This window comes from Ochotona princeps, chromosome 9 (assembly GCF_030435755.1).
Source record: "Ochotona princeps isolate mOchPri1 chromosome 9, mOchPri1.hap1, whole genome shotgun sequence".
Taxonomy (NCBI): domain Eukaryota; kingdom Metazoa; phylum Chordata; class Mammalia; order Lagomorpha; family Ochotonidae; genus Ochotona; species Ochotona princeps.
In genome coordinates this window covers 16,643,044-16,667,332 of record NC_080840.1, presented here as the reverse complement: position 1 = coordinate 16,667,332, position 24,289 = coordinate 16,643,044, and the positions used below count along the sequence as shown (strand labels likewise).

The 24,289-nt window shown below is 42.8% G+C and overlaps 1 protein-coding gene across 2 annotated transcripts in view; it reads right to left on the bottom strand.

Moving 5' to 3' along the window:
• The window catches only part of SNTB1 (syntrophin beta 1), a 228,937-nt gene that overhangs the window by 19,135 nt on the left and 185,513 nt on the right, over positions 1-24,289 (bottom strand). For both annotated transcript variants that reach the window (XM_058668517.1, XM_004580704.2), the window contains exon 4: positions 13,814-13,953. In XM_058668517.1, coding sequence (XP_058524500.1) covers positions 13,814-13,953 — 140 coding nt within the window. The remainder of the gene's footprint in view (positions 1-13,813; positions 13,954-24,289) is intronic.

The window sequence follows — 24,289 nt, the reverse complement described above, 5'->3', positions numbered from 1 at the left end:
GAGTTACCAAATGAAGAACTAGGGAGAGATCTTGCAGCAAAGAATCACATTCCGGGATTCGGGGCCTTGGGGTTGGGGGCAGATGGCAGCCCCCCACAGTGTGGTGACTGTGGGGGGCGCCCCTGCTGGGCGGGATCCAAGACTTGGGACTCAGCCAAAACCACTGTCAAAAGGCAGTGACTGAGTCCTTGGCTTTGGGCAGAGAGTACACCAAATGGTACCAGGCTCTGCCTGCTGGCTGCCCAGCGGTGAGCTCTGGGGTTTTTAGGATATGAAATTGCTGCTTAGGGACTCCTATGATTAAGGCCAGCTTTAATGTATGTGAGAGATGAATTCTAGGTGATTACCAGTTACAGGGTCCTGAACCTTTCGGGTAAGCGTGGGGACTGAGACCTGATGGTTTGGAGGTGAGTGTGCATAAGATCTATTTGAGCCAGACTGAATCACCAGCCAAATTAGCATAGAGCATCACTGACTGCCACACTCCAGTTCACACCAGCCTCTCTAGCTGGGCACCATTACTTGACTGGGTGGTGGAATAGTGGACTGGTCACATTCGGTAGGGTCAAGACACTTACCAGCAAGTGAGAGAATTTGGTCTGGGGGTAAACTCTATGGCGGAAACGTGGGAAATACAAGTCCCGCAGGATAGCTCACGAGCTGGGGTGGCAAGGGGCTAAGTTAGGAGTGACCATGGCACCTGCCATCACTTATGGGTAAAGGAACCAATGGCAATCTAGCAGGTCAAGGCAGCATCACCCGAAGGAGCATCCTAAAACAGGATGTGGACTGGGCCGAGCTGCAACTGGAAGGGGGCGGGCTGGGTAGGGACAAACAAATCTCAACTCACAAGAAAAGAATAGAAATCAGGATGGAGCACGTGTCATTCCAACCTAGGCTCTTACAACAACTGGTCTATAGGAGGCAGGGATACTATGCCACAGCATCAAAGGCAAAGGCTGAGACAGGTGAGGGGAACACCTGTGGGCCTCATGTGAGCTAGATCGGGGACGAACCTGATTGGGCTGACTGTTTCGAATGGTGCAAGCAAAATTAGACTGGGCAAGGGTTGGTAGGGCTTTGTCACATCATCAGATGGCACAGATTGGCACCAGGGGCAAATTCTGTTAAGTTAAATGCCAGAACCACCTGGAGAGTGCGCAATCCAGAAGTTGGAGTGGCCTAGTAGGGAGACAGTGGGGCACCTCCCTAGTGGGTAACTACTCCCACTGGAGAGCATGAAAACCAGGACAGGGGCAGGGGTGGCTAGACAGAAAGGCACCTGCCAGTATGTGTGTGGGCTGGATAGTAGGCTGGTTGGGTCGAACTAGGCTTCAATGGCCATTAACAAGTACCAGAGCTTAATGGGAGGTGGGACAGACTCAACAAGCCTGCAGTACATACTCGCATGCATGGGAACTAGGGAAGGGAGCAGGCCTGGTGGGGGTTACAGGGAGTCACCCCAACTAGGCTGTAGCTCCCACTGGTTTGCATAAGGACCGAGTATGAAGTGGGTAGGATTGAGCTGGACCACAATACCCATTGGTCCAAGTGGATGACAGGGCTGGAAACAGAACTGACCCAGCGGAGACCAGTCACATTAATCAGGGCCATGACATTAACAAACATGCTAGAGAACCATATCCGGGGGAAGATTCTGTGGGGGATGTGTGGGCCAAACCCTATGGAAATTCTAGCCCCACAGGTTACTTCAAGAGATGGAGTGGTGGTGGACTAAACTAGGTGTGACCAAGGAGCCTGCCATCAATCACAGATTAAAGAACCGACAACAGTCTGGACTGGTCAAGGCAGCAGTACCCGAATGTGCATCCTGAATAGGGTGTGAGGTGGGCGGGGCTGCAATGTTCACCAGCCCATGCAAGGCCAAAAGGAAGGCCAGACTACACCGGGCACTGGCCTAAAACCTAATGGCATGTATGAGAACTAGGTCTGGGAGGGGATCAAGGGGAGAAACCTAGGAAACTTCCCTGGCGAGTCATAGCTCCCACTGGGGAACGCATGGTCCAGACCTGGGAGTCGGACAAGCTGGGCAAAGTAGCTCCAACGGCTGGTCAGTGTATGAAATGGCGATGGAACAGGTGCACCGGAGAGTACTGAGCAAACCTTAGCCCACAAGTAAAATTAGAAACCATGAATGGAGCACAGCTAGGTTCTTGCACCAACTGGTTTGCGTGAGCTACAGACGCTGAGCCACAGTGGCTGGGGTGGCTTGAGAGACACCCAACAACATCCGTGAAGGCTGGATAGTAGAGCTGGTTAGATGGAACAAGGCTTTAATACCCATTGACATGTATGAGAGCAGAAGGGGATGTGGGGCAGACTGCACTAGTCTGCCACACATATTGGCAAACCAGGGTAGGGGGCGGGCCTGGTGGTGGTTATTGTGGGTCACTCCAACTAGGCTGCAGCCCACATTGGTTTGTGTGAGGTCTTTGTATGTGCTGGGCAGAACCAGGCTGGACTGCGGCACCCATTGGTTCCAGTGGAAGACAGGGATGGAAATAGAACCAACCAGCAATTGCAACCACCAGCTGATTGGGGCGATGGACTGTGCCGGGCCCTGTGCTTGCTAGTGCATACAAGAATCTGGTCTGGGAATACCACAGACAAACTTTCTTTGGGGATCCCCCCAGTTGAGGTTCCAGACTCAGAACCCTAACCACCAAAAGACAGAGGACAGAACAAGTCAATCAACCACCTCAGCTATATGTTGGCAGTGAAAAACTGGGCAATCGGAGACTCTATGATAGACTACGTCAATCAGTGGATTCTTCAGTGACCTCATCATGCTTGGAGTGGTGAGAGTGGCAGCAATTCAGAACTGTTGAACTATCAAAACCACTTGAGCAAGACCCTCGGAGCATGCCCCACATCTGGGACCTGGGGTGGGAGACTGGGTGTGGCTTTTCCCTTAAAATCCCTTTTTACATCAGATATATGAAGGAAACAATATGGAACTAATTGTCTTGCCAAAAAAAAAAAAAAAATCCATGTTAAACAACTGCATAATAAAAACTACCTAACAGGCCAAAAAAACAAAGAAAAGAATCACATTCCTGTAGATCAGTGTGCCTACCTGGGCCAGCAACAGAGGCCATGGCTTGCACATGGTCATTGTTTCTATGCCCCTCACAGGACAGGCTTTAAGAAAAACAGAAACACACACACACACATACACACACACACATGAGACCTGACTCACAGGAATATTTATGAACTCTTTCATTCTGGGTAAGTATTAGAGAATGTTGCATAAAATGTTCCATACAAAAACATTATTATTAATATCCTTAATTAAAACAACAACAGTTGCAGCACACAGATTCAGCCAAATTAGTAAAATTACATATTAGGTAAGTGGGTTGCTAAGCAATCTTACATCCTCATTTTACTTAATTGCTGTAATTAGCATTTCCCAGCAGATGCCAAAATGCAAGCCACAAAAAGTAAAAAAGTAAAAAAAGAAAAGGAGCACTGAAGGGCATAAGGGAGGGAATGAAGGAAAAAAGAGGGAAGACGGGTTGGATGCATTGATTGAATAACGGTGATCTCAAATGCTTTCACTCACTGGCCAACCCCAAGGGGAAGAATGTGAGTGAGGGACAAAGAACTTCCAAGAAGTACTAGACTCGCCAGCAGGGAGGACTGGCCAGCAGAAAGGACTGGTCAGCAGAAAGGACTGGCCAGCAGGGAGGACTGGCCAGCAGGAAGGACTGGCCAGCAGGAAGGGCTGCCCATGAACCTTCCACCTCCACGCCAAAACAGCTCATCAACTGTCTCTTTTCTATCTTCTTAGCTTCCATCTGATTATGGTGGGTGAAAGTCAGGATAAGTACCATTTCTCAAAAACTTGGTATAATTGAACAACAGTGACTATAAACAAATATCAGCCAAAAATGGGACAATAGGCAACAAAACCGTTTAAGGTTAATTCTTGACAATTTGGTCATACTAATCCAGGTAGAGACGAACACTGGCCATCATACTTTTCTTCGTGGCCTCGTGATCTTTCCTGACCAATAACAGACAGTAAGGAAAGGTGAAAGGTTGTGTTGAAACATGGTCTGTCTCCACAAGAACTCTTTGCAAGCAGTTCTGTGCACTTCAGCACCTTGAGCGGCAATGCACGGCTCTGTGCAGTACACTGGTTACACAGGCGCCCATAGTTAGGATCCAGAACTTTAGCCCAGGTCCCTAGGACTCAAGGTATGTGCTCTTCCCATCACTCTGAAAAATGGGGCCAAATTCCCATCATCAAGTGGAAGTAGAGAAAAAAAATACTAAAAGTATAAATGAGGATCCCAGGCCATCTGTGGGTTCATCGCATCCATGTTCTGCCCTTCCAAAAACATCAACAAGACTTGCTATCCAATGGATATTCACATGACATAATATTGCAAACTTGGGACATTTCTTTGGAGTCAAACATTTTTTATTATTTAGCACTGTTCCAAACCTCTGATTATTTCTTACATATTGTCTTACCCCATCTGTGCCTTAGTTCAGCACATGCCACAATGCATACAGAATACATATTATAAAATGATTTTCAAGAGCTTCTCTATGAAAGGTAATAACAATTAAGATCAGTTTTATTTGATGGAGAAAATGAAATCATAAATGAATAACTTGAATCATCAGCTCGCAAAGCACTTAGCTTTTTATTTCTCTCCCATTCTGCTTCTTGACTCTCCCGTCACTCCCCACAACAATGGTGACCACTAACAGGAGCCTGTCAAAACTCTTAAATGCAGCTGAACATTTCTCTCCACTAGGAAGCCACCCATGGGCTTGGAATCTGCAGTGTGTCTCAGCTGTCACTCAGAGCTGGCTTGGGTGACGAGGTTAAGGCATTTGTGTTCCCTCACCTCTAGCTCACACTATTCACTCCCTACAAACAATAGTTCCCAGGCCTCATTTCTTACATCTCAGTGCCTTTAACACACCAAACCCATGAAAAAAAAAATAGTGTTACTTCTAAAGTCAAATATGTTGTATTATGTATCAGTTACTCACATGACTTCCAGTCCTTATTTTCAGCAGTTGCTAACATTTATCAGTCATGTATTACTTAACATTTACATGCAGCAATCAGTCCTGCCAATCAGCATAAGAAGATACTATGGTCGCTTTACACAGATGATGGCATTCAGATTCCAGGAGAATTTTTTTTTCTCCCCAAGAGCACAAAGCAAGTAGCAATCTCATGATTCAGTTTTTGCTTGGTTTATCTAAATCTAAGATCTGTGGAGCTTGCAACTTTCCCCACCCCACCTACTCTAAGCAGCTTGTTTTTTTTTTTTTTAATATTTGCTTATTTTTATTGGAAAGGCAGCTTTGCAGAGAGACAGAGACACAGAGAGAGATCCTCCATCTGCTGGTTTGCTCCACAAATGGCTGCAACAGCCAGAGTTGAGCAGATCCATAGTGAGGGTCTAGGAGCTTCTTCCATGTCTTCCATGTGGGTGCTGATGCTCAAGGATTTCAGCCATGCTCCACTGCTTTCCCTGTCCATAGGCCGGGAGCTGGATCAGAAGTGGAGCAGTCAAGACTAGAACCAAAGCCCATATGGGATGCAGACTAGCATACCATGCCACCGAGCTGTCCCCAGAGGAGCTCAGGTTTACTAGCTGGAAGGAAAACAGGCCAGGAGCTAACAAGACTCCAAGGTATATGGGAACAATGGGAGAGCTGAAGGAGAAAAGCGAATTCTACACCTGGAAGCTTGGTGTAGTTTCACTGATTAGAAAACTACACCTGCAAGCTTGGTGTAGTTTTACTGATTAGGAAACTACACCTGGAAGCTTGGTGTAGTTTCACTGATTAGGCACTCTAGGGAATGCTTATGGATTTGCTGACATGCTGTTAGAAGGAGGATGCCTCCCAGGCTTAGCATACAAATCACAGGGTGATTATAATTTAATGTTTGACAAATGCAATTGACCAAACTTTCCTGGTGTAAAGCTTCCAAAACTTTCAGAGGCTGGCCTGAGGCAGCAACTACTTTTAGCATTTAGAAACAGGTTAGCTCCTTAGGCACCCCAGATCAGTCTGCCTATTTAGTAGGAATGCAGTGCCCTCAGCTCCCAAGCAGTGAGGAAGTCTCGGGCACATTTCTCAGTTCTCACTCCAGGCAATTCTCACCCTTCTCTCAGGCCCCTGGGTGAACAGCCTGCGTGTTGGGAGCACTGCACGAGTGCCCTGCCCTAAAATAATGACTGGTTCAAGGCCAGGAGGCAGCAGGAAGACAGGAGGTCACAGGTGAGGCGGATCTGCCTCCTTTCCAGGGCCTGGCCAGTCAGGTAGCACCCAGTGGACCCACGGGAATGCAAGTGATGGGAGTGAGAGCTGAAATTGCTATGGCAATAAGTATAGTTATTGTTATTTTATAGGCTAGCCTGTTTTTGCAATTTTTTGGAGCATAGAAAATGTAGCTGTTTCAGCCGCTTTTATAATTTTTAGCTAGAGGAATTAAGGATGCTTTTATTAAAGAAAAATGTTTTTGATTATTGTTTTATTTATGGGGTTGCAAGGTCTATAGTTGTAGGGGGATTTAATATTTGTAATTTTTGTTTTTAGAATTATATTTTTTCCCTTGTAAACTATTTTCCCATCGAATAATGGGCAAGTTGTAAAAATAGAAATGTGGTAGGAATGTACTACTGATTAGCAGGTAATCGCATGTGCCTTGGTCTTGGAGTCCTGGCTGCTGCTCCATGGCTACTGTTAAAGAATGAATAATGGCTTGCTTTGAAGAATATGAATACAGTGTTTTAAAGAATTATCTCTGGGGACACCTGCTTAGCCCTGAAGTGCAGACGGAATGACCGAATGTCTGTATATGCCCCCTTAGTCTTGAAGTAAAAAAATAGAACAATTAGTTGCTTGTGCAGAAGCTTGTGAGGTGTCTGAGTAAATAAAAAGGACAGCTTTTTCTTGGGTTGTTGTGAGAACGCATCAAGTGTCAGTGTCTGTGTCTTTCTTTATCGCCGACTCCACGCACCCTTCCCGAGCTCCGAACTCTCGGCTGGAGCTGGACTCCGGCACCTGCGCTCAGAGCAGCATCACTTTTTTAATACGCTCTAAGTTTCCAAACCTTCTGCCAGCCATTGGGACTGGGTGTGCAGAATTTCTGTGCTAAACTTCTAAAAGTCCAGAGGTATTGTGACCTTAATCCTCCCTCCCTTTAGACTCATCTCACTTGCCAATTATGATAACAGTGACAAAAAAAAAAAAAAACACCAACACTCCTATTCCATATGGGAAATTGTACCTTTTTCTTCTTTTTTTAATGTTCAGCAAGATCAAATGAATTTTGGCTAAGCAAAAAATGTTTTCCCAAGGACTCATAAAAGGCTGAGAGATGATAATAGCTAAAATTACAACATGCTCGCAAGCTTCCCGGGTGAGCTATGATGAATTGCACAGCTGATGCACAGGGGTGCTATTGGAGTTTGTCAGCAGGAGAGACAAGAGACGGCTGCTCATAAACTTCACTGTGGGCCGGTCAACGCCAAGAACACATTGTGAGCATGTCTGCTGCTGCCCTGAGGCACAGTCAGATTTTCATCTCCCCCCACAAAAAAAACCACATAAATTAGATGTGCTTGGGTCTCAAAAAACCCACCCAAAAACTATCTGAGGAAGTACTTTGAGTTGGAAGAAATCTCCTATTGGCTTTGTCCCAGCCAGTCTTCTCTTGTGGGAAGAAAGAGACTGTTGGACACTGAACGAAGCTTGGCAGCACTGCCACAGGGAAGGGAAGGTGTTGACATCACTGAGTCCCGCCACGACCAGGCATCATTCTAAACAAGGCCCTTGCAGGTCTCACTGCCAAAACAAGGCCCTGCAGGTATCACTGCCATGGACAGAACTACATCTTTCCCCCCACATTCCTGCGTTGAAGCTCTGATTCCCAGTGTGACCATACTTGGAGGCAGGTAGATAATGACCTAGTGAAGGTATAACTGTGGTCATAGAAGTGGCCCCTGAGCTAAAACAGCAATGTGTTCACGAGACAGCAGACAGCTCACACTTTGTGTGTGTGCACACATGGAAGACGGTATAGGAGGAAACAGAAGCGCCCTCACCAGAAACCTAAATGGAATTCATCCTTATCTTGGACACTCGTCCTATGAAATTAGAGAACAACACATCTCTGTGGCTTAGTTACCCTAGTCAATAGGACAGGTTAAACATCCCTGAGAGTGCAAGATATGAAATGCTCCAAAGGTAGAAAATTGTTGAAGACTGACATGATGCTACAATGGAAAACTGCATACCATAATGAACAAAATCACTGAGGGGTGAAGTGATGGTGTTCTTCGGCCACAGAAGCACCAGAAACAAACTGGTGAGGGATATTCATTTGTTGGGAAGAATTACAGACTTATATAGAGAAAAAAGGGAAAGGCAGAAGGGCAAGCTCAACCATACTCCAACCCAACAGTGACACTGTAACTGGCTAGTAGGTGTGCTATCTCTCTGGACCCTCCAATCACAGATCACATTCTGTCTGAAGGGGGGAAGCTGTGCCTCAGGCCACAGGCAAGTAGGCTGAGATCCCAGTGTGCACAAAAGCTAACATGTGGGCTGAAAGTTATGCTTCAGGACATATTCATTACACGTAGCTGGTGAACAGTATGAAGGTGGCATTCGACTTCTTAAAGTTGCTTATCAGAGAAGTCCTAACACATCTTGTCAGAGAAGAGAGACTGGGGTGCAACCCACCACACTGCATGCCCAGTGAACAGGCATTATTGAGATCTCAGTTAGCCAAGACCATTGTCAGGGGGTTCCCCTGGGGACACAGTGTGCCATGTGCCTACGGTCTTCCACAAGGGCTAAGCAGACAGAGATCCAGGGGTAATTTCCCACATTTCTGAAACTTGGGAAACTTAAATATCTCATCCTTTTGGACTTTATTTTGAAAGTGATATAAACCTGGCTTCTGGCTCCTGAAACACTGGTATCAATAATTTCCACTTTGCTGGTCTCCATTATAAACCATGAGTGGAAGGATTCTGGGAATTTCAGCTCTGTTTGCTACAGACATTCTAATCTTGTTTTACCTCTTGCTCTGCTATTAAATCTCATTCTCTTCCCTGGACCTGAGCCTTGACTAATGCCTCTGTGGTGCTTTGTTCCTTCCAGAATGGGAATCAGTCTCACATCTATGTACCTCTTGCTGAGGACAGATGCCCACAAACATTGAAAATCTGGTGTGTTGTCTGTTGAACAAAACTCTAGGACAAAACTTTTTCAAGGTTTGTCCCATATTGTTCAATAATTCATTCAACCAACAGCCTGATTGCTGGCTCATACCTAAAGAAATAGAGACATGGAAGGAACTAAAACAGCCCATTGTCATAAAGTGCGTACACAAAGAGATGGCAACAGAAGTCAAGTCTGGGAGTTATAGGTTACTTGAAGGAAAAATTCAGGTTTGATTCACTTTTGCTCTCAGGATAGAGGCCTTCAAACAAGAGGATAAGAACATGATGTGATAAAGACATATTTCATTCTTGGCTGCTGTGAAATAATGCTTCAATAAACATGAGTGTGCAGGCATCTCTTTGATATCATGAATTACATTCTTTTGGGTTTATGCCCAGAAGTGGGACATGTGGTAGATGCATTTTTAATTTTTCAGACATTTATTTATGTGGCCCTCCATAAGGACCATAGCATTTTATATTTCTAGGAAGAATATAGGAGAGTCCTTTCCCTTCTGTCCTTCCCAACACATGATTGATCCTTTTGATAATTATCGGTTAGAGACAAGGTAATGTCTCCTGTTTCCCTGAGTTGCATGTCCTGGATTACCAGTTAAGTTGCTCACTTTTTCATGTAACTGTTGGAAAATTCTATGTCTTCTTGGAGAAATATCTAATTAGGTTCTTTGACCATATTTTTAAACTGAGTGATTTTTTTCTATTATGAAAGGCATTCTTATGTTCATACTTGGACTATTAGCCTTTTTATCAGATATGCAGCTTGTAAATATTTTCTCTCATACCATATATTGTTTTTTCATTAGCCAGATGTTTACTTTTCTGAGCAGGTGTTTTTCCAATTTATTTATTTGTGTATTTGAATGGCAGAGGTACAGAGAGAGGAGAGTTAGAGTTGCTCTACCCACTGGTTTACTCCTCAGATGACTCCAACTGTCACAGCTGGACCAGACTAAAGCCAGAAGCCTTGAGCTTCATTCAGGGCTCCCATGTGGGTGGAGGCATTCTGCTGCTTTTTCAGGCACATTAGCAACAGCCTAGATAGCAAGTGGAGTAGCTAGGACTCCTAGTGCTCATGAGATTATATATATATATAATATAAAATAATATAAAAATTATAAAATATAAAATAATCTCCTAGTGCTCATGAGATTATATATATAATATAATATAAAAATATATATAAAAAAATATATATATGACTTGTAGCATTATATAAATCCTATTTGTCTGTTTTTGCTTTCGGTGCCTGTGTAAAAGATATCAATGTCATAAACAATGTTAAGATTTGTCCCTGTGCATTCTTGTGTTTGTCCCAGTACATTCTTCTGAGATCTGTATGGCTTTTCATTTTGAATTGATTTTTGTGTAAGGAATACAATTATAATTTTGTGCCTTTGGATATCCATTTTTTCTGTTCCTATGCGTTGAAGATAATATTATTTTCCCCATCGCTTATGTTGAAGATTAACTGGCCTTAAACAGGTGGGTTTTTCCCCTGGGCTACTTACTATTCAGGTCTATGAATCTATATTTATGCCAGTATCCTATAATTTTAAATCTTGTAGCTTTAGAATATATCTTGAAATCAGACATGTAATGTTTCTCAGTGTTCCTTGACAAGGAGGAAATGATATTTATACACAATAGCATAATATTTGCCATTAAAAAGAAGATCCTACTATTTGTGACAACATAGATGAGCCTAAAGGCTATTATACCAAATGAAGTAAGACACAGCAGGACAAATACCACCTGTCTTCACCAACATGACTAGGTTGAAATAGTCAACTCCATAAAGGCATAAATTGGAATTGTGGTTTCCAGGGCTAGCTGAAAGTTGAAGAGAGGAGGAGTTTTCCACTTCACAGGAACTACCACATACAGCACTGCCTAGCTCTCCAATGTAAGAGAGGAGGTCTTATACATCGTTATCATAAATAACATAAGGAGCACAACTTTAGAGTATTAATTGTAGTGTCAGTGTCATGAATGTTTACTTATCTATAAACTCATAAAATTGTATACATTAAATATTTAGAACTTTTTACATGAAAATCATACTTCAATGAAGTTTTAAGAAGACTACATTTCACATGAAAAAAAATATGCACTGAAGATACTAAGAAAGAGACAGGGGCTCCACAGAACTGGAGAACTTCTTATGGGACTTAATTTTTCTTGAGAAAATCTTAAGAAGCACAGTGGGCCCCCAGCTGTAGTTGACTGCCTAGGCTAACTGCATTTAGGCAAGTGTTACACTGCTGGGAGAACAGCAGCAAAGAGCTGGTTGGTATTCTGTACCTGGTTAATGCCGAATTTGTGTTAACTATTCCAGTGTGTAAGCATAGTTACCTATTCTTTTCTTTTTTTAAGATTAATTTTTTTTGGACAGTCAGATATACAGAGAAGAGGAGAGAAAGAGAGGAAGAACTTCTTTCTGCTGATTCACTCCCCAAGTGCCCGCAATGGCTGGAGCTGAGTCAATCTGAAGTCAGGAGCCCAGAGCCTCTTCTGGGTCTCCCTCACAGGTGCAGGTTTCCAAAGCTTTGGGCCATCTGCTTTCCCAGGCCACAAGCATGGAACTGGATGGGAAGTGGGGCTGCTGGGATTAGTACCGGCATCCATATGGGATCCCAGTGCATGTGAGGCGAGGACCTTAGCTGTTAGGCTATTGCACCAGGCCCAGTTACCTATTCTGTTATTGTTTTTTTTAAGATATCTGTGGAAATCAAGGAACACCAGGCCATGAGGACATGCCACTCTCGCTGCCAGGTAGGGGTGTGGCAGATTTCCTGGGGAAGGATATCTGGGGACATATTGGAGTGAGAGCTGCTCAATGCATGTTTGACAGGGGAGGGATGGCTTATAGAGGCTTCCATGGATTGGGTTACTGTACTCGTAGGTAGGCAAGCAAGCTGATAACCAAGTGGTTTAGAGAGGAGACAGGCCGAAGCATCTGTCTATGTGGAAGACCTGGGCTGGGATAAATAGTATTACCTACTGCTTGCTGGTGCATGCAAAAGGTGGGCATAGGAGAAAGTCTGCTGGGTTAGGTCACAGTACCTTCTGAGTAGCAGAGCAGGGGGTGGGCCATATTAGGCTGGGTCACAGCAACCATTAAGAACACGAGAGAACCAGATCTGGGGGCAGATTCTTCAGGAGACTTGTGGGTTGTCTTTGTGGGACTGCAGCACATGCTAGCTTGTGCAGAGAGATGGGGGTGGTAACAGACTGAGCCAGGTTAGATCACGAAATTCACTTGACACTTATGGGAGCCTAGACTGGGAGGATGCAAGCCTGGGCCAAGCTGTAACACCCACAACCATGTGAAAGGTCAGCACTAAGGGTAGACGATGCCAAGCAGGGCCACTGTACCCACCGACACATGTGAGATTTGGGGCTGGGAGTATGACTTGTAGGGAAACTCAGGAAACTCCTCTGCTAGGAGGCAGCTCCTACTGGGTGCACAAAAGCTGGGGCTGAGGGCTGGCCAGGCCAAGCAAAGCTGCAGCACTCAGCACCTGTGTGGGTCGGGTCTAGGGGCAGGCTGGGCTGGGCCAGGCCATAGCACCCATTGGGCAAGCATGAGAGCCAGGACAGAGTGTGGGCCACCCAGTTGGGCTAAGTTGCAGCACCCATTAGTGACAGCTGAAACTGTGCATGGGCCATGCCAGGGTGGTTTGAAGCACCTATTAGCATGTACAAGATCTAGGTCTGGTAGGGAACTGTGAACACTCCCCTGCTGGGCTGTAACCTCTACTGGACCATTCTCGTGGCCAAGATTTGCAACATGTGCCTGTAGCCTGTGGATACACTAAGATGGACTTGGTCAGTCAACAGATTTTAAGATTATCTCAACTCTGATGCAATGAAGCCAATGACATCTCAGAACTAGCAAAACCACTCAAGTAACACCCTTGGAATACTCCCCACATTGGGGACTCTCAGGTGTAATCAAATGACTGTCCCCCATCCCTGGGTACTGATGTAGTTGAACAGCAAAAAGTAGCCTCCTTTCCTTACCTCCCTTTAGACAGAGGAGAAAAAAAAGTTGAGACATTTGTCCCATCCACCTTCTTCTATGCCTTAATAGTACCCACTCTAGTGTGAGACCCACATGTGTGTGCATCCTGCTCAGCTACATAAACAATGTTAAAAATAGAATAAATTAAAATAAAAAGAGAAGATACTCACAAGCGACATCTTTCATGCCACCAAATGATGATCCTTGCTTGCTGATTCTAGCTGGATTTTAAGACTACTGATGCCTGAGTTTAGTTCACTTCAAAGGCAATGGGATGGAGATGCAGGATTGTTGCTAGACTGGCACTCTTCACAGGCATCACTGAACCTGAATGATACACTGGAGTTTTGCTTTTGGTCTCTTTGTTGCCTCATGTTTGACCAGAAAAGCCATTAATCGTCATCTACTTTGCTCAAATATATGGCTAGATATTTGCAAGTTTACAGCAACTGTAGCAACAGTAAGTAGTTTAATGTGTTGAAATAATCATGATTGACCAAATAAACCATGGCAAACCCATGGCCATGGTTACCTGGTGGCAAGAAGTGGGTATGAGTGAACAGGGCTGAGCCAGGCTTCCTTCCTCCGTGGCATGTTCTCATAGATGAGAAGGTCCTTTTCAGTCAGCACAACCAGGGCTGCTTTCCACGGTTTCTCACTCTCACCTGGCACCTGAAACACAAGGCACAGAAGTGTTGAGCAACAGTTTGATAAATGCATGATGAGGAAAGAGAAATCGAGTGACCAGTGCCATGGCCCAATGGGTAAAGCCATTGCCTGTTTTGTTGGCATCCCATATGCATGTCAGTTCAATTTCCAACTGTTCCTTTTCCTTACCTGGTAAGGAAGTAGAATATGGTCCAAGTGCTTTCTGTGTGTCTAAGTGTCTTTTTCTTTTAACACAGGTTTATTATTTTTCAGAGAGGCAGGTGGAGAAGGACACAGAGAGAGACACAGAGAGAGAAGGATGAGGCGAGCGAAAGGGAGAAGTTAGCAATATATTTTCTTATCCAAGGAAGAACTCATTGTACAATGAGTGTATTTATCATTTAACATACTTCTTCCAACTCAAACAAAACCTCCCTTTCCAAAACAAAACAAAATCAAACAAAAATCCAAAACATCCTCTGTCAATTTTAAAGTTACTTATACCAGAGAGTGATTGACTGACTTAGACCAACAATCTTGCGTATTAACTATAAAAGTACAACTTTAGTCTGTGGCTTTTATGGAAAAAAAATAAAGATTTTTTTTCCAGTATAAATCCAGCATCTTTAGAAGATGAGAATGGATTATTAGGGAAGGTAATGTACCAGATCCTACAAGGTGAATAACTCTGGATTCAAGGCATAAAGTATCTGTGTGTGTTTTAGGGGTGGAGGCAGTGCAGAATATTTTGTCCTTCTTCTACATTAAACTTAGTAAATTACTTTTCCACCTCATTAAATATGACTGGAGAAAGCACAAATGATCCTCCCCATGTGACTATCTTACTTACCTAGTCAGATTTGATCCATTAACTTGGACTAGAATCACTCACTTCAACATGGCTATCACAAACAATCATTCTCCTAAAATAATAGGTTTTCAAAAAAAAAGAAGAAAGAAAATCCTCAACAATAAATTCCAACCAGACCTCTCCACTGCTGGAATCATAAGCTCACCTAACATCTCAAGTGGTTCATGGAGGTTTTAATAATTCCAAGGTCTGAAAACAGTTTGGAGTTTACTAAAGAGCCCATGTGGATACATTCAAATGTGCTGTGAGACTATTTGGAGCAAGTGTTTGCCATCATTCTTGGGGGGAGATCTGTAACAATGCTTGAGGTAGAAGTTACCCTTGGGGACAGTGAACTCTGCCAAGAAAAAATAATTCATGCTGTAAAAGAGGGATTTTTGCAATCAAATCATTGTGCTAAACCTCACAATCTACTCTTTGAAGAATTTTCATCAGATGCAATTATACTAACATTTTAATGAAAACTTCCATTACAAATCCAATGTTATTGGTACCTAATGATAATTCAATGTTGGTGTGACTATTCTTGAGATGTGTCTTCACTTTATGACTTATAAGAGAAAGTACACATCTACCCCAGCTTCTCCTGAATGCTACAGTCATCAGGAGCTCAAGAACTGATCCTGTTTATTATTATTATTATTATTATTTTTACTTCATTAATTACATTGTATTATGTGACACAGTTACATAGGTACTTGGGTTCTCCCCACCCCTCCCCAAACCCTCCCACCATGGTGGATTCCTCCACCTTGTTGCATAACCACAGCTCAAGTTCAGTTGAGATTCCCCCATTGCAAGCGTAGGTAAAGGAAAGGTTAAATAGGACTAAAACTTTGGTTCTGGGTTTTTTTTTCTGATGCACATCTTTGGTAATTTGCAGCCTGTCCTCAGGTTCAATTTTACAGAACATGGGAGGAACAGTTCATAACGTGGAAAAGCAGTTAAGAGCTGGTGGTAGGAAGTTAGTGGCAAGAATCATAGGAAGTGGAGTTGTTGAGTTCTCTAATTGAGACAGATCTCAGAAATCAGGTAGCTCAGTTGCTGTCCAACTCTTTACACCCACTGAACTTTCTGTTCAGATTTAGAACTCATAGAACAATATGTACAAATGGAATTTACATGGGTTTGCATACTGGTTGGGTCTCTGGTTTTGTTTGTTTATCCTACACAAGGCACACTTCTAAGTGTGGATGTTGGCAATCCTTACAATAGAGTACAAAGAATACTAATCTCTTTTCTATGATAGTGAGAGTCTACAGATTATTTCCCAAGACACAGTTTTAAAAGAACTCTTCAATCTCATTTTTGTAGATATTTTCTAAGAGCAATACTGTTGCCTCTGGGGAGGAGCAAGTGAAATACTACTCTTATGGGGGCTTACAAAATTGTCTTAGATGTAGTGAACAAGACAGCCTTGAAAATTCACTTTTTCACATTACATTAATTTGAGGCCAGCGAGTATCCAGTTAAAGGGTCTCAGAGAATTTGGGCAAGAATTACTTGTCTTTGCTTGGTCTAAATTTCTTCATCTGCAAGATGTTCAGGTGTTCCTAAACTGCTAATGGCCTCTCCAACTTTATAATATAATCCTTTCTTTAGGTTTAAAATGCTTACTTCTAGGCTGAGATTGCATTGGCCACAAGGACTTTTACTCTATTGTTTTTTTGTCCAATGGACTCTGTTCACAGTGGGGAAAAAACACCTGGCTAGGGTTCTCCTGCTCTCCCTTTGTGTCAGCTCACTCTTTCCAACACATTTATTTTCTATATTGCCTTGACCATGAGTGGCAAAGACAGCTCATAATTTGGAGTTGAAAAACATCTGCTCCAAAATTCCGCTTTGCTAACTAATTTCATTGCTGTGGGTACTTGTTCTCTGATTGTAATGTGCTGTGGATGGGCTCCCAGACTTAGTTCGTGATCAAAGAGACAGAGACAATTTATCTAAGATACTTCTCACATGGTAAAAGAAAAATCTTAAAGTGCCTCCATCGCTTACTTTCAGCTCCTCTTTCCTCATCAGTGCTGTTCAGGAAGGCAGGGGAGACGTCAATGATAGAGACCAAAAGTTTACCAAGGAGGGTTGCTTGCAACTTTTGTGTTGGAGATCATGGTCATCTCAACACCTGTTAGTTATGTCATGTTGCTAGGTATTTATTTTTAAAAGAAGAGGAATAAGCTATTGATACATCAGTATAATAAAATTTAGCATTTATCAGCTTCCAAACACTTTACATGCATGAGATATTCCTTGTGTCAACTCTCGGAGAAGCAGATAAACATCAAGGCTACCTAAATAAATGAAGAATAATGGGCTCGGCAGCGTGGCCTAGTGGCTAAGGTCCTCGCCTTGATCCCATATGGCCGCTGGTTCTTATCCCGGCAGCTCCACTTCCTCTCTATCTCTCCTCCTCTCAGTATATCTGACTTTGTAATAAAAATAAAATAAATCTTTAAAAAAATAAAAAAAAGGACCCGGCGGCATGGCCTAGCCACTAAAGTCCTTGCCTTGAATGCCCTGGGATCCCATATGGACGCAGGTTCTAATCCTGGCAGCTCCACTTCCCATCCAGCTCCCTGCTGGTGGCCTGGGAAAGCAGTCGAGTACGGCCCAATGCATTGGGACCCTGCACCCATGTGGGAGACCCAGAAGAGGTTCCAGGTTCCTGGCTTCGGATCGGCGCGCACCGGCCCGTTGCAGCTCACTTGGGGAGTGAATCATTGGATGGAAGATCTTCCTCTCTGTCTCTCCTCCTCTGTGTATATCTGGCTGTAATAAAATGAATAAATCTTTAAAAAAATAAAAAATAAATAAATGAAGAATAGTGTTTAAATATAGTCACGGAGCACAGAGAAAATGCCAAGTGAGGCCTCTCAAAACTCTCTTTTAGGCCGTAGGCGACATTATCACTTAGGCTGCAAATATTTAATATTAAGAGCAATATTAAACGTATGCTAAAGGATTGTGTTTAGAATGTTACGGTAATAAACTTGACATTCATGAAACCAACAAATTCTTTGAGAAACACAAACTACTCATCTCCTCTAAAGAAATGCAATGTTTAGTTACAAACTTTCCTACAAAGAACACTCAAGAGTCGATATGGTCACTAAGGAATTCTATCCAATATTTGAAGAAGAAATAGTATTAGTTTTCTAGAATTCTTTCAGAAAAGTAAAGAGCAGATAATATTTCTATCTCTTTCTAGAGGCCATGTTATACTGATAATGAAATGAGAGGAAGATAATGCAAGAATATAAATCTATAGATCATTAACCTTCATAATCATACATTTAAACTTTCTATTTAGTATTTTAGCTAATTAGACAATATTTTAGCGACAGTGATGCTTAGGTTAGCCTTATCAGAGTGCCTGATTCAGGTTCTGGCTACTAGTGATCTAACTTCCTGCTAAATAAAGCATGCATACCCAGGGAGGTGCAGACAACAGCTCAAAGTGTTTTCTCCCTTTGAGTACTTCCAGGCCCTGTTTCTTGCTTCCTAGGTGTGCAGAAGTCAGATGCTAACGTACTCAGATGCTAACAGAGAACTTTGATGACTTTATTGAAAGTAATGCCTTGTTCTCCTGGATGTCACACTGAAGCCAACCAAAGGGCAGCTCACGCTTGTGCAGGGAGCTAAGTGCACAGCCAGGGTTTGAATGTTGACAGATGTTGAGGGGAAAGTTCACAGGGAGAAAGCCTGGTCTCCATGTTAACCATGTGAACCTGACCTTCCAGTTGCATAGCCTCATTTGCCCACTGCTAATGAAATGGTACTTCGGAATGACAACATCCTACAGGTCACAGCAGTGATTTCTAGGACTTGTCTTGCTTTAAAAAAGACTGGGTTCTGTTTGGATTACTCCGAATTTCTGTTTTACGATGAGTCCAGGACAGACATAATCATGTTGGACTAATACATTGTAAGAGCCCTGCCTCTTCTAAGTTTATAGTGGTTGTCCATACTAGGCCTCCCCTCCGTTTGCAAAGCACTGAAACAGGTGAAGATAGTGATCCTCACCCCTCTCTTTATAGCCCTTATTCATCTCAGTTTAATTAACTTTCCTCCTAAAAAGAGGAGTTATTAGTCTGGTTGTTTAGTCCTAGGTACTGTCATTGGGTCTGCTCTAATAGCAGGTATTGTTATGTCCATCAACAGCGACCATCTGTGGTCGTTACCCTATTGTTCCAAGTCCTTTTATTTGCATGGTGTGTATAATAGAATGATCCAAAGGGGTCCACACCCCTAACTTTTTCTGTAGACTCAAGCAACTGTCCAGGGCGTAAAAGTCACACTGCTTTGACTATAATCAACAAAAACTGGCATTTGTCATAGTGTGTCATTCAAAATCATCAGACATTTGCTCCGCTGTTGAGGAATCTGCTTTCTCTTATTTCCCATCAGCCCATCACGCACTCTGGCTTTCAGTTAGTGACATCAAAAACAAGAAAGGATGGGTCAATGCATTGCTTAAGCCCTACTCTTCATTCTTGGAGACATCTGGCCAAGAATTGGACTGCAAACTGGACTGCGCTGTATGACCTGCTTCTCATCCCTACTCTGAGTAAACTTCATTGATGCATTAGTTTTAACTACTTGGAAGCTGGTTTTTTCTTTCCCTTGTCTGGGAAGCCCTGGCTTCCTGATCACTAAATTTTCAGTTTCTTGGATACAGACTGGAGACGCTTGTCCCACCTGTGGCCTTAAACTCCTAGAAGCCCCTTTCCCAGTGGGCAATTGAGAGGTGAAAGGTGATTCCATCATCCAACCTCGGTGCCTTGACTCGATTGAGAGCATCCTGGCTCTCCCCCAGCACATGACCACTTCCTTTTCACAGCTTCCAAAGCACCTTTTCAAAGGAGGACCTGTTGTTTGTCTGAAAATGAATGGCTCCCAGTGCTTAATGATGGTGTGTTCCCCGAAGTCTGTAAGCTTCCCTTTAATCATGTTTACTTGTTTGCCCAGCTCATCCTTTTCTGAGGAAAATCTCAAAGTAAATTTCAAGTCCATGCCCTTCCTGAAGTACGCAGTATTATAATCAAGTAAATTACTTGGCATTTGCTATTTCGTTGAGTATCTTAAAAAGCAGTAGTAAGTTAGAAAGAGGCAGTTAGGAAAGAAAATTTAGAGAAAACAGAACATATTTTATTGCAACTAATTTAAATATGTTGATTTAAAAAATTTATGTGGCATGGAAAGAATCATAGGTATCAAGGAAGGCTGTGGCTAGGAGAATGAATGTGCTTGAGAGCCCACTCTTGACCAGCTGGTTAGGGGTTAAATTATGCTTCACAAAGTGCCCATGTCAAATCCTAACCCCAGTACCTGAGAATACGACCTTATTTGCAAATGGGGCCTCTGCAGATGTAATTAGTTAGGTTAGGAAGAAGTCATACCGGAACAGGAAGGCTCCCTGTTCCCACACAGACGGACAAGTTCATAGGGAGGAGGCCTTGGGAACATAGAAGCTTCTGGACTATGTCTGTATAAGTCACACAATGCCAAAGACTGCAAGTCACCTGGTGATGGCCAGGAGACAGATGGGCCCTATGGAACAGACCTTGCATGATAGCCTCGAGAGGCATCAGCCCAGGTGACACCTTGAACTGTGGACTCCCAAACTCCAAACTATGGAGCAATGAGTGTCTGCTGTTTATGCCATCCAGGGGTTGGCACTGGGTCACTGAAGCCCTTGCTAGGAATACAAGTATCAGGCATTATTTTAGAAATTTGTTTAAAAATTAGAGTAGCAGAGAGAGAGAAAGAGAGATCGAGAGAGGACTTCTTCCTGCTGGTTCACTCCCCAAATGGCCACAGCAACCAGATGTGGACCAGTCCAAGGCTAGGAGCTTTTCTGGGTCTTTCACTAGGTATAGTTTTCTGACTTCCCAAGCACATTAGCAAGGGGCTGGATTGGAAGTGGAGCAGCTGGAACTCAAGCTAGCACCCATATGGGTTGCCATAACTGCAGGTAGAGACTTAACCTATGCTGCCACAATCCTGGCTCTGATGGTATTTGTCATTATCCCCACTTACAGAAGAAACTGGGCTTATAAGTTGGTCAAGGCTTAATGGGTCATGGGTAGAGCTATAAACCACTTCCTTCTTAACTTCAAAGCCTGTGCTATTACCAGAACAGAAAGTTGCCCCTGTCTGCCACACAGAAAGGAAAGGAGAATTTTGTAGGAAAATGAGGGCAAAGGGATGGGAAGGCAGCTGGAAGTTCCCGTGAACTCCCTCCTGCTGGCTGGGGTGCAGGGGTGCAAATCAGTGCAACTACCCTCTCAGAACCTCTTCATTCATCTCTTTCCTACTTCCTGGTATAAGGGACTTTGCTCTGGCAAGATATCAAGAGCTTCATACCAGCTCCTAAACTCTCCTCTTAATAATCCAAGCTCTTTATTCCCCAAGCCTTACATTTCATTAAAGTAATTCAAGACCAAGGTGTAAATGACTCATAACCTTTAATTTGTTATTCTGCTCAGGGCTTCTTCTATTTATAACAAGTAGCTGGGACAAAATTAGTCTCTTCTCTTTCCTCTTCATTGCACAATTGAAGGACCAGTAAATGAAACATAGCTTGCTCCCTGAAGGAGGTGAAACATTCCATTATACTATCAATTTAATTTGCATGTTTTTGTTATTTTAGCAAATTCTTCTTTATTGATAGTGCTCACCCCAGTGCAAATGTTTGCATTCTCAGACATGAAGTTCAACTTAATGGACTATGAAATTTTCAATCAAATATGTCATATGTTTGGCATCATATAACAGATAAATACAATAGGCAATGAAATAACATTTGAGGATTTCAAACTGCTTAACTTTCTAGATATTTGCACTATTAGGATGTTAAGAGATACTCAGCCTTTCAAGCAGATGACTTGGAAAAGACTGGATACAAATTACATGGTTTCATCAATGTTCCAGTAGCAAGAATCTTCTAGACAAGAAGTTACAAATTCAGGTAAGTAGAGGAGACTTAGAATAAGAAGAAAAGCAACCTACATCCTATGTGCAGGGTAGCTACATTTCAAGAGTAACCTATTATTACCAGGCATGATTGCGGGCACATCACTGCCAAATATTCCAGTATTTCAAGAAAAGCAAAAAATATGGAATATGTTGGTGAACTCTATTTTTAAAATTCGGTATATTACATTTCCATTTGGACTGTAAGAAATAATCAAAGTGGTAGTATTTATTACTTTTACTTATGACTTTCTGACTTCAAAGAGTGCACTTACAGCTGTGCACAGCTTGAGGTCACAAGTTCTAAAGTCAAGGTGGTGTCAGGCTTGGTTCCTCCTAGACACTGGGAGAGCCCATGTCCAGAATTTCCTACAGCTCCAGGTTCTTGACTTTGCCTCACATAACTTTTTCTCCCCATATCTGTCACCAAGTCACCTCCTCTTGAATCTGACCCTTCCAACTTCCTCCTAGAAAGATCCTTGTGAGGACTTTGCATCTACTTGTATAGTAATGGCTAATCACTTACTTTTCGAGTGGCTGCACAGTATAGTGATGAATTTATACAGCTACCCAATCACCACTGTTAAGGTTAATTTCATGTGCCAATTTCAGTGAGCAATGCCAGAGAGCTGGTGAAACACTGCTTCTGGTTGGGTGTGCAAAGCTGACTCTATTCTCCAATGGGACAGGCATCACCCATTTCCTTGAGACTGCAGACAACACAGGGCATGGAAGAGTGAGTCATTCTCAGTCTCGCTCTTCCCCCACATCCCTCCCTCTCTCTCACCTTGAGCCAAGACAGCTAACCTTTCCTGTCCTTGAACACTGGAGCTTCTACTTGTTAATCTTAAGGCTTTGGGTCTCTCGCGTTTACATCAGTGGTGCTAGGCGTCAGAAGTAGGACTGATTTACAACACTGGCTTTTTTGGTGTCCAGTTTGCCATGAATGGTTGGAGTGTTTGGACTATAAGGCCTTGTGAGCCAATTCCCATGATAAACGTCCTTTATTTTTCTATGTGTGTCCTGCTGATTCTGTATCTAAACAGAACTTGAACTTGTACAGCTCCAAAGGCATGTGCAAATTCAACCTAGAGGATTTCAACAAATTTCCAGTGTTCTTCAAATGTCTGACATTTGTCTGACATGTCAACGTGACCTGAGATACGAGAGTGGACCATTAACTATTGTATGAGTAGCTTCTGTCCACAAAACGGCTTTGTCGTGCTTGTTGCTACTCATCCTGGCCTAACTGGTGATGGTCATGAGGAAATATCATCTCTTTTTAAATAAGAAATAGGTACCAAATAAGATTTGGACTTCTAGTATAAATGATACAAGCAGAGGGAAAGATGTGATTAAAAAAAACTGAACTTTTATGGGAGAAAATTTTATGAGGTATCTATAAGAAAAAGCTGTCAGCAAAATTCCAGATTTCCGTAATAACCCTCTAATTCTAACAAGCTCTTACCATTCCTCAACCCTTTACAAATGCCATCCAACTTTGGAAAAATCACCCAGTGGAAATCCTCATCTTGTTTGGAATTTCTGCCCTCCACATGTCATGGTTGCTACTTTACATCTGTATCCTTGGTAACTCATAAAGGTCAGGATACAGCAGGTGTTCTGCAGATGTCAGCTGAATGACTGAACTCACACTGAACCACCTATTTCTTGGGCCTGGTACACTGCATGAAGAATGCAGAGGCTGCAATCCATGAGCTCTGTCATGCCACTCTTCACCCTCTTATGGCTCCCAGTCCCATCTCTGTTCATTGCATAGGAACTGTCCAGACTTAGCTCCCAGAAATGGATGAAAGGCTGCTTCCCGTCTGTGATGCTCACAGATAATTAAATTAGATTCCTTATGAGGTAGGCAAAGTTATTTCACACTTTCATTAACTCCGAAAGGCTATTCCAATTACAGTCTGTGTTTGCTAAACAAGTTATCTTGGATTTACAGCCTTTACTTACTTCCTTCACACCCAGAAACATGCCCTTTTGAGGGATGCTGATAGAGAATAGAAATTCATATATTTTTAAAAAGCTGGTTGTTGAAAGGCAAATGACATTATTATTAACTTCAAAAATAGCAAGCTTTTTTTGTTGTTGGGAGCTGAAGCCTATGTTTCTATAGTCTCTGTTTTGTTTTCAAAGGACATCTGGCAGGTGTATTTGTGAGTTTCCTTATTTACTTCTTCATTTTATTTATTCTTCAAAAGATAAAGCCACAAGTTATTTGAAAGGAGAAAATATTAAACTGTAGGGAATATTGGCCTTGAGCACCACATCATTTCCTAAAGTTGTGATCTGGCTCTGTTGTTATTCGGTTATCTCAGGCATCGCCATACTATTTGCTGCATAAAGGTAATTTCGCCATTATTTTGGCTGGATCTTTCAAAGTCTTAACACTAAATAACCAAACAAGAATTGAATTTTTAGGAAATCATAAAACTGTATTGCCAAGGACAAATTTCCAAGTATACTTACTCTAGTTTAAACTTCATAGAATTT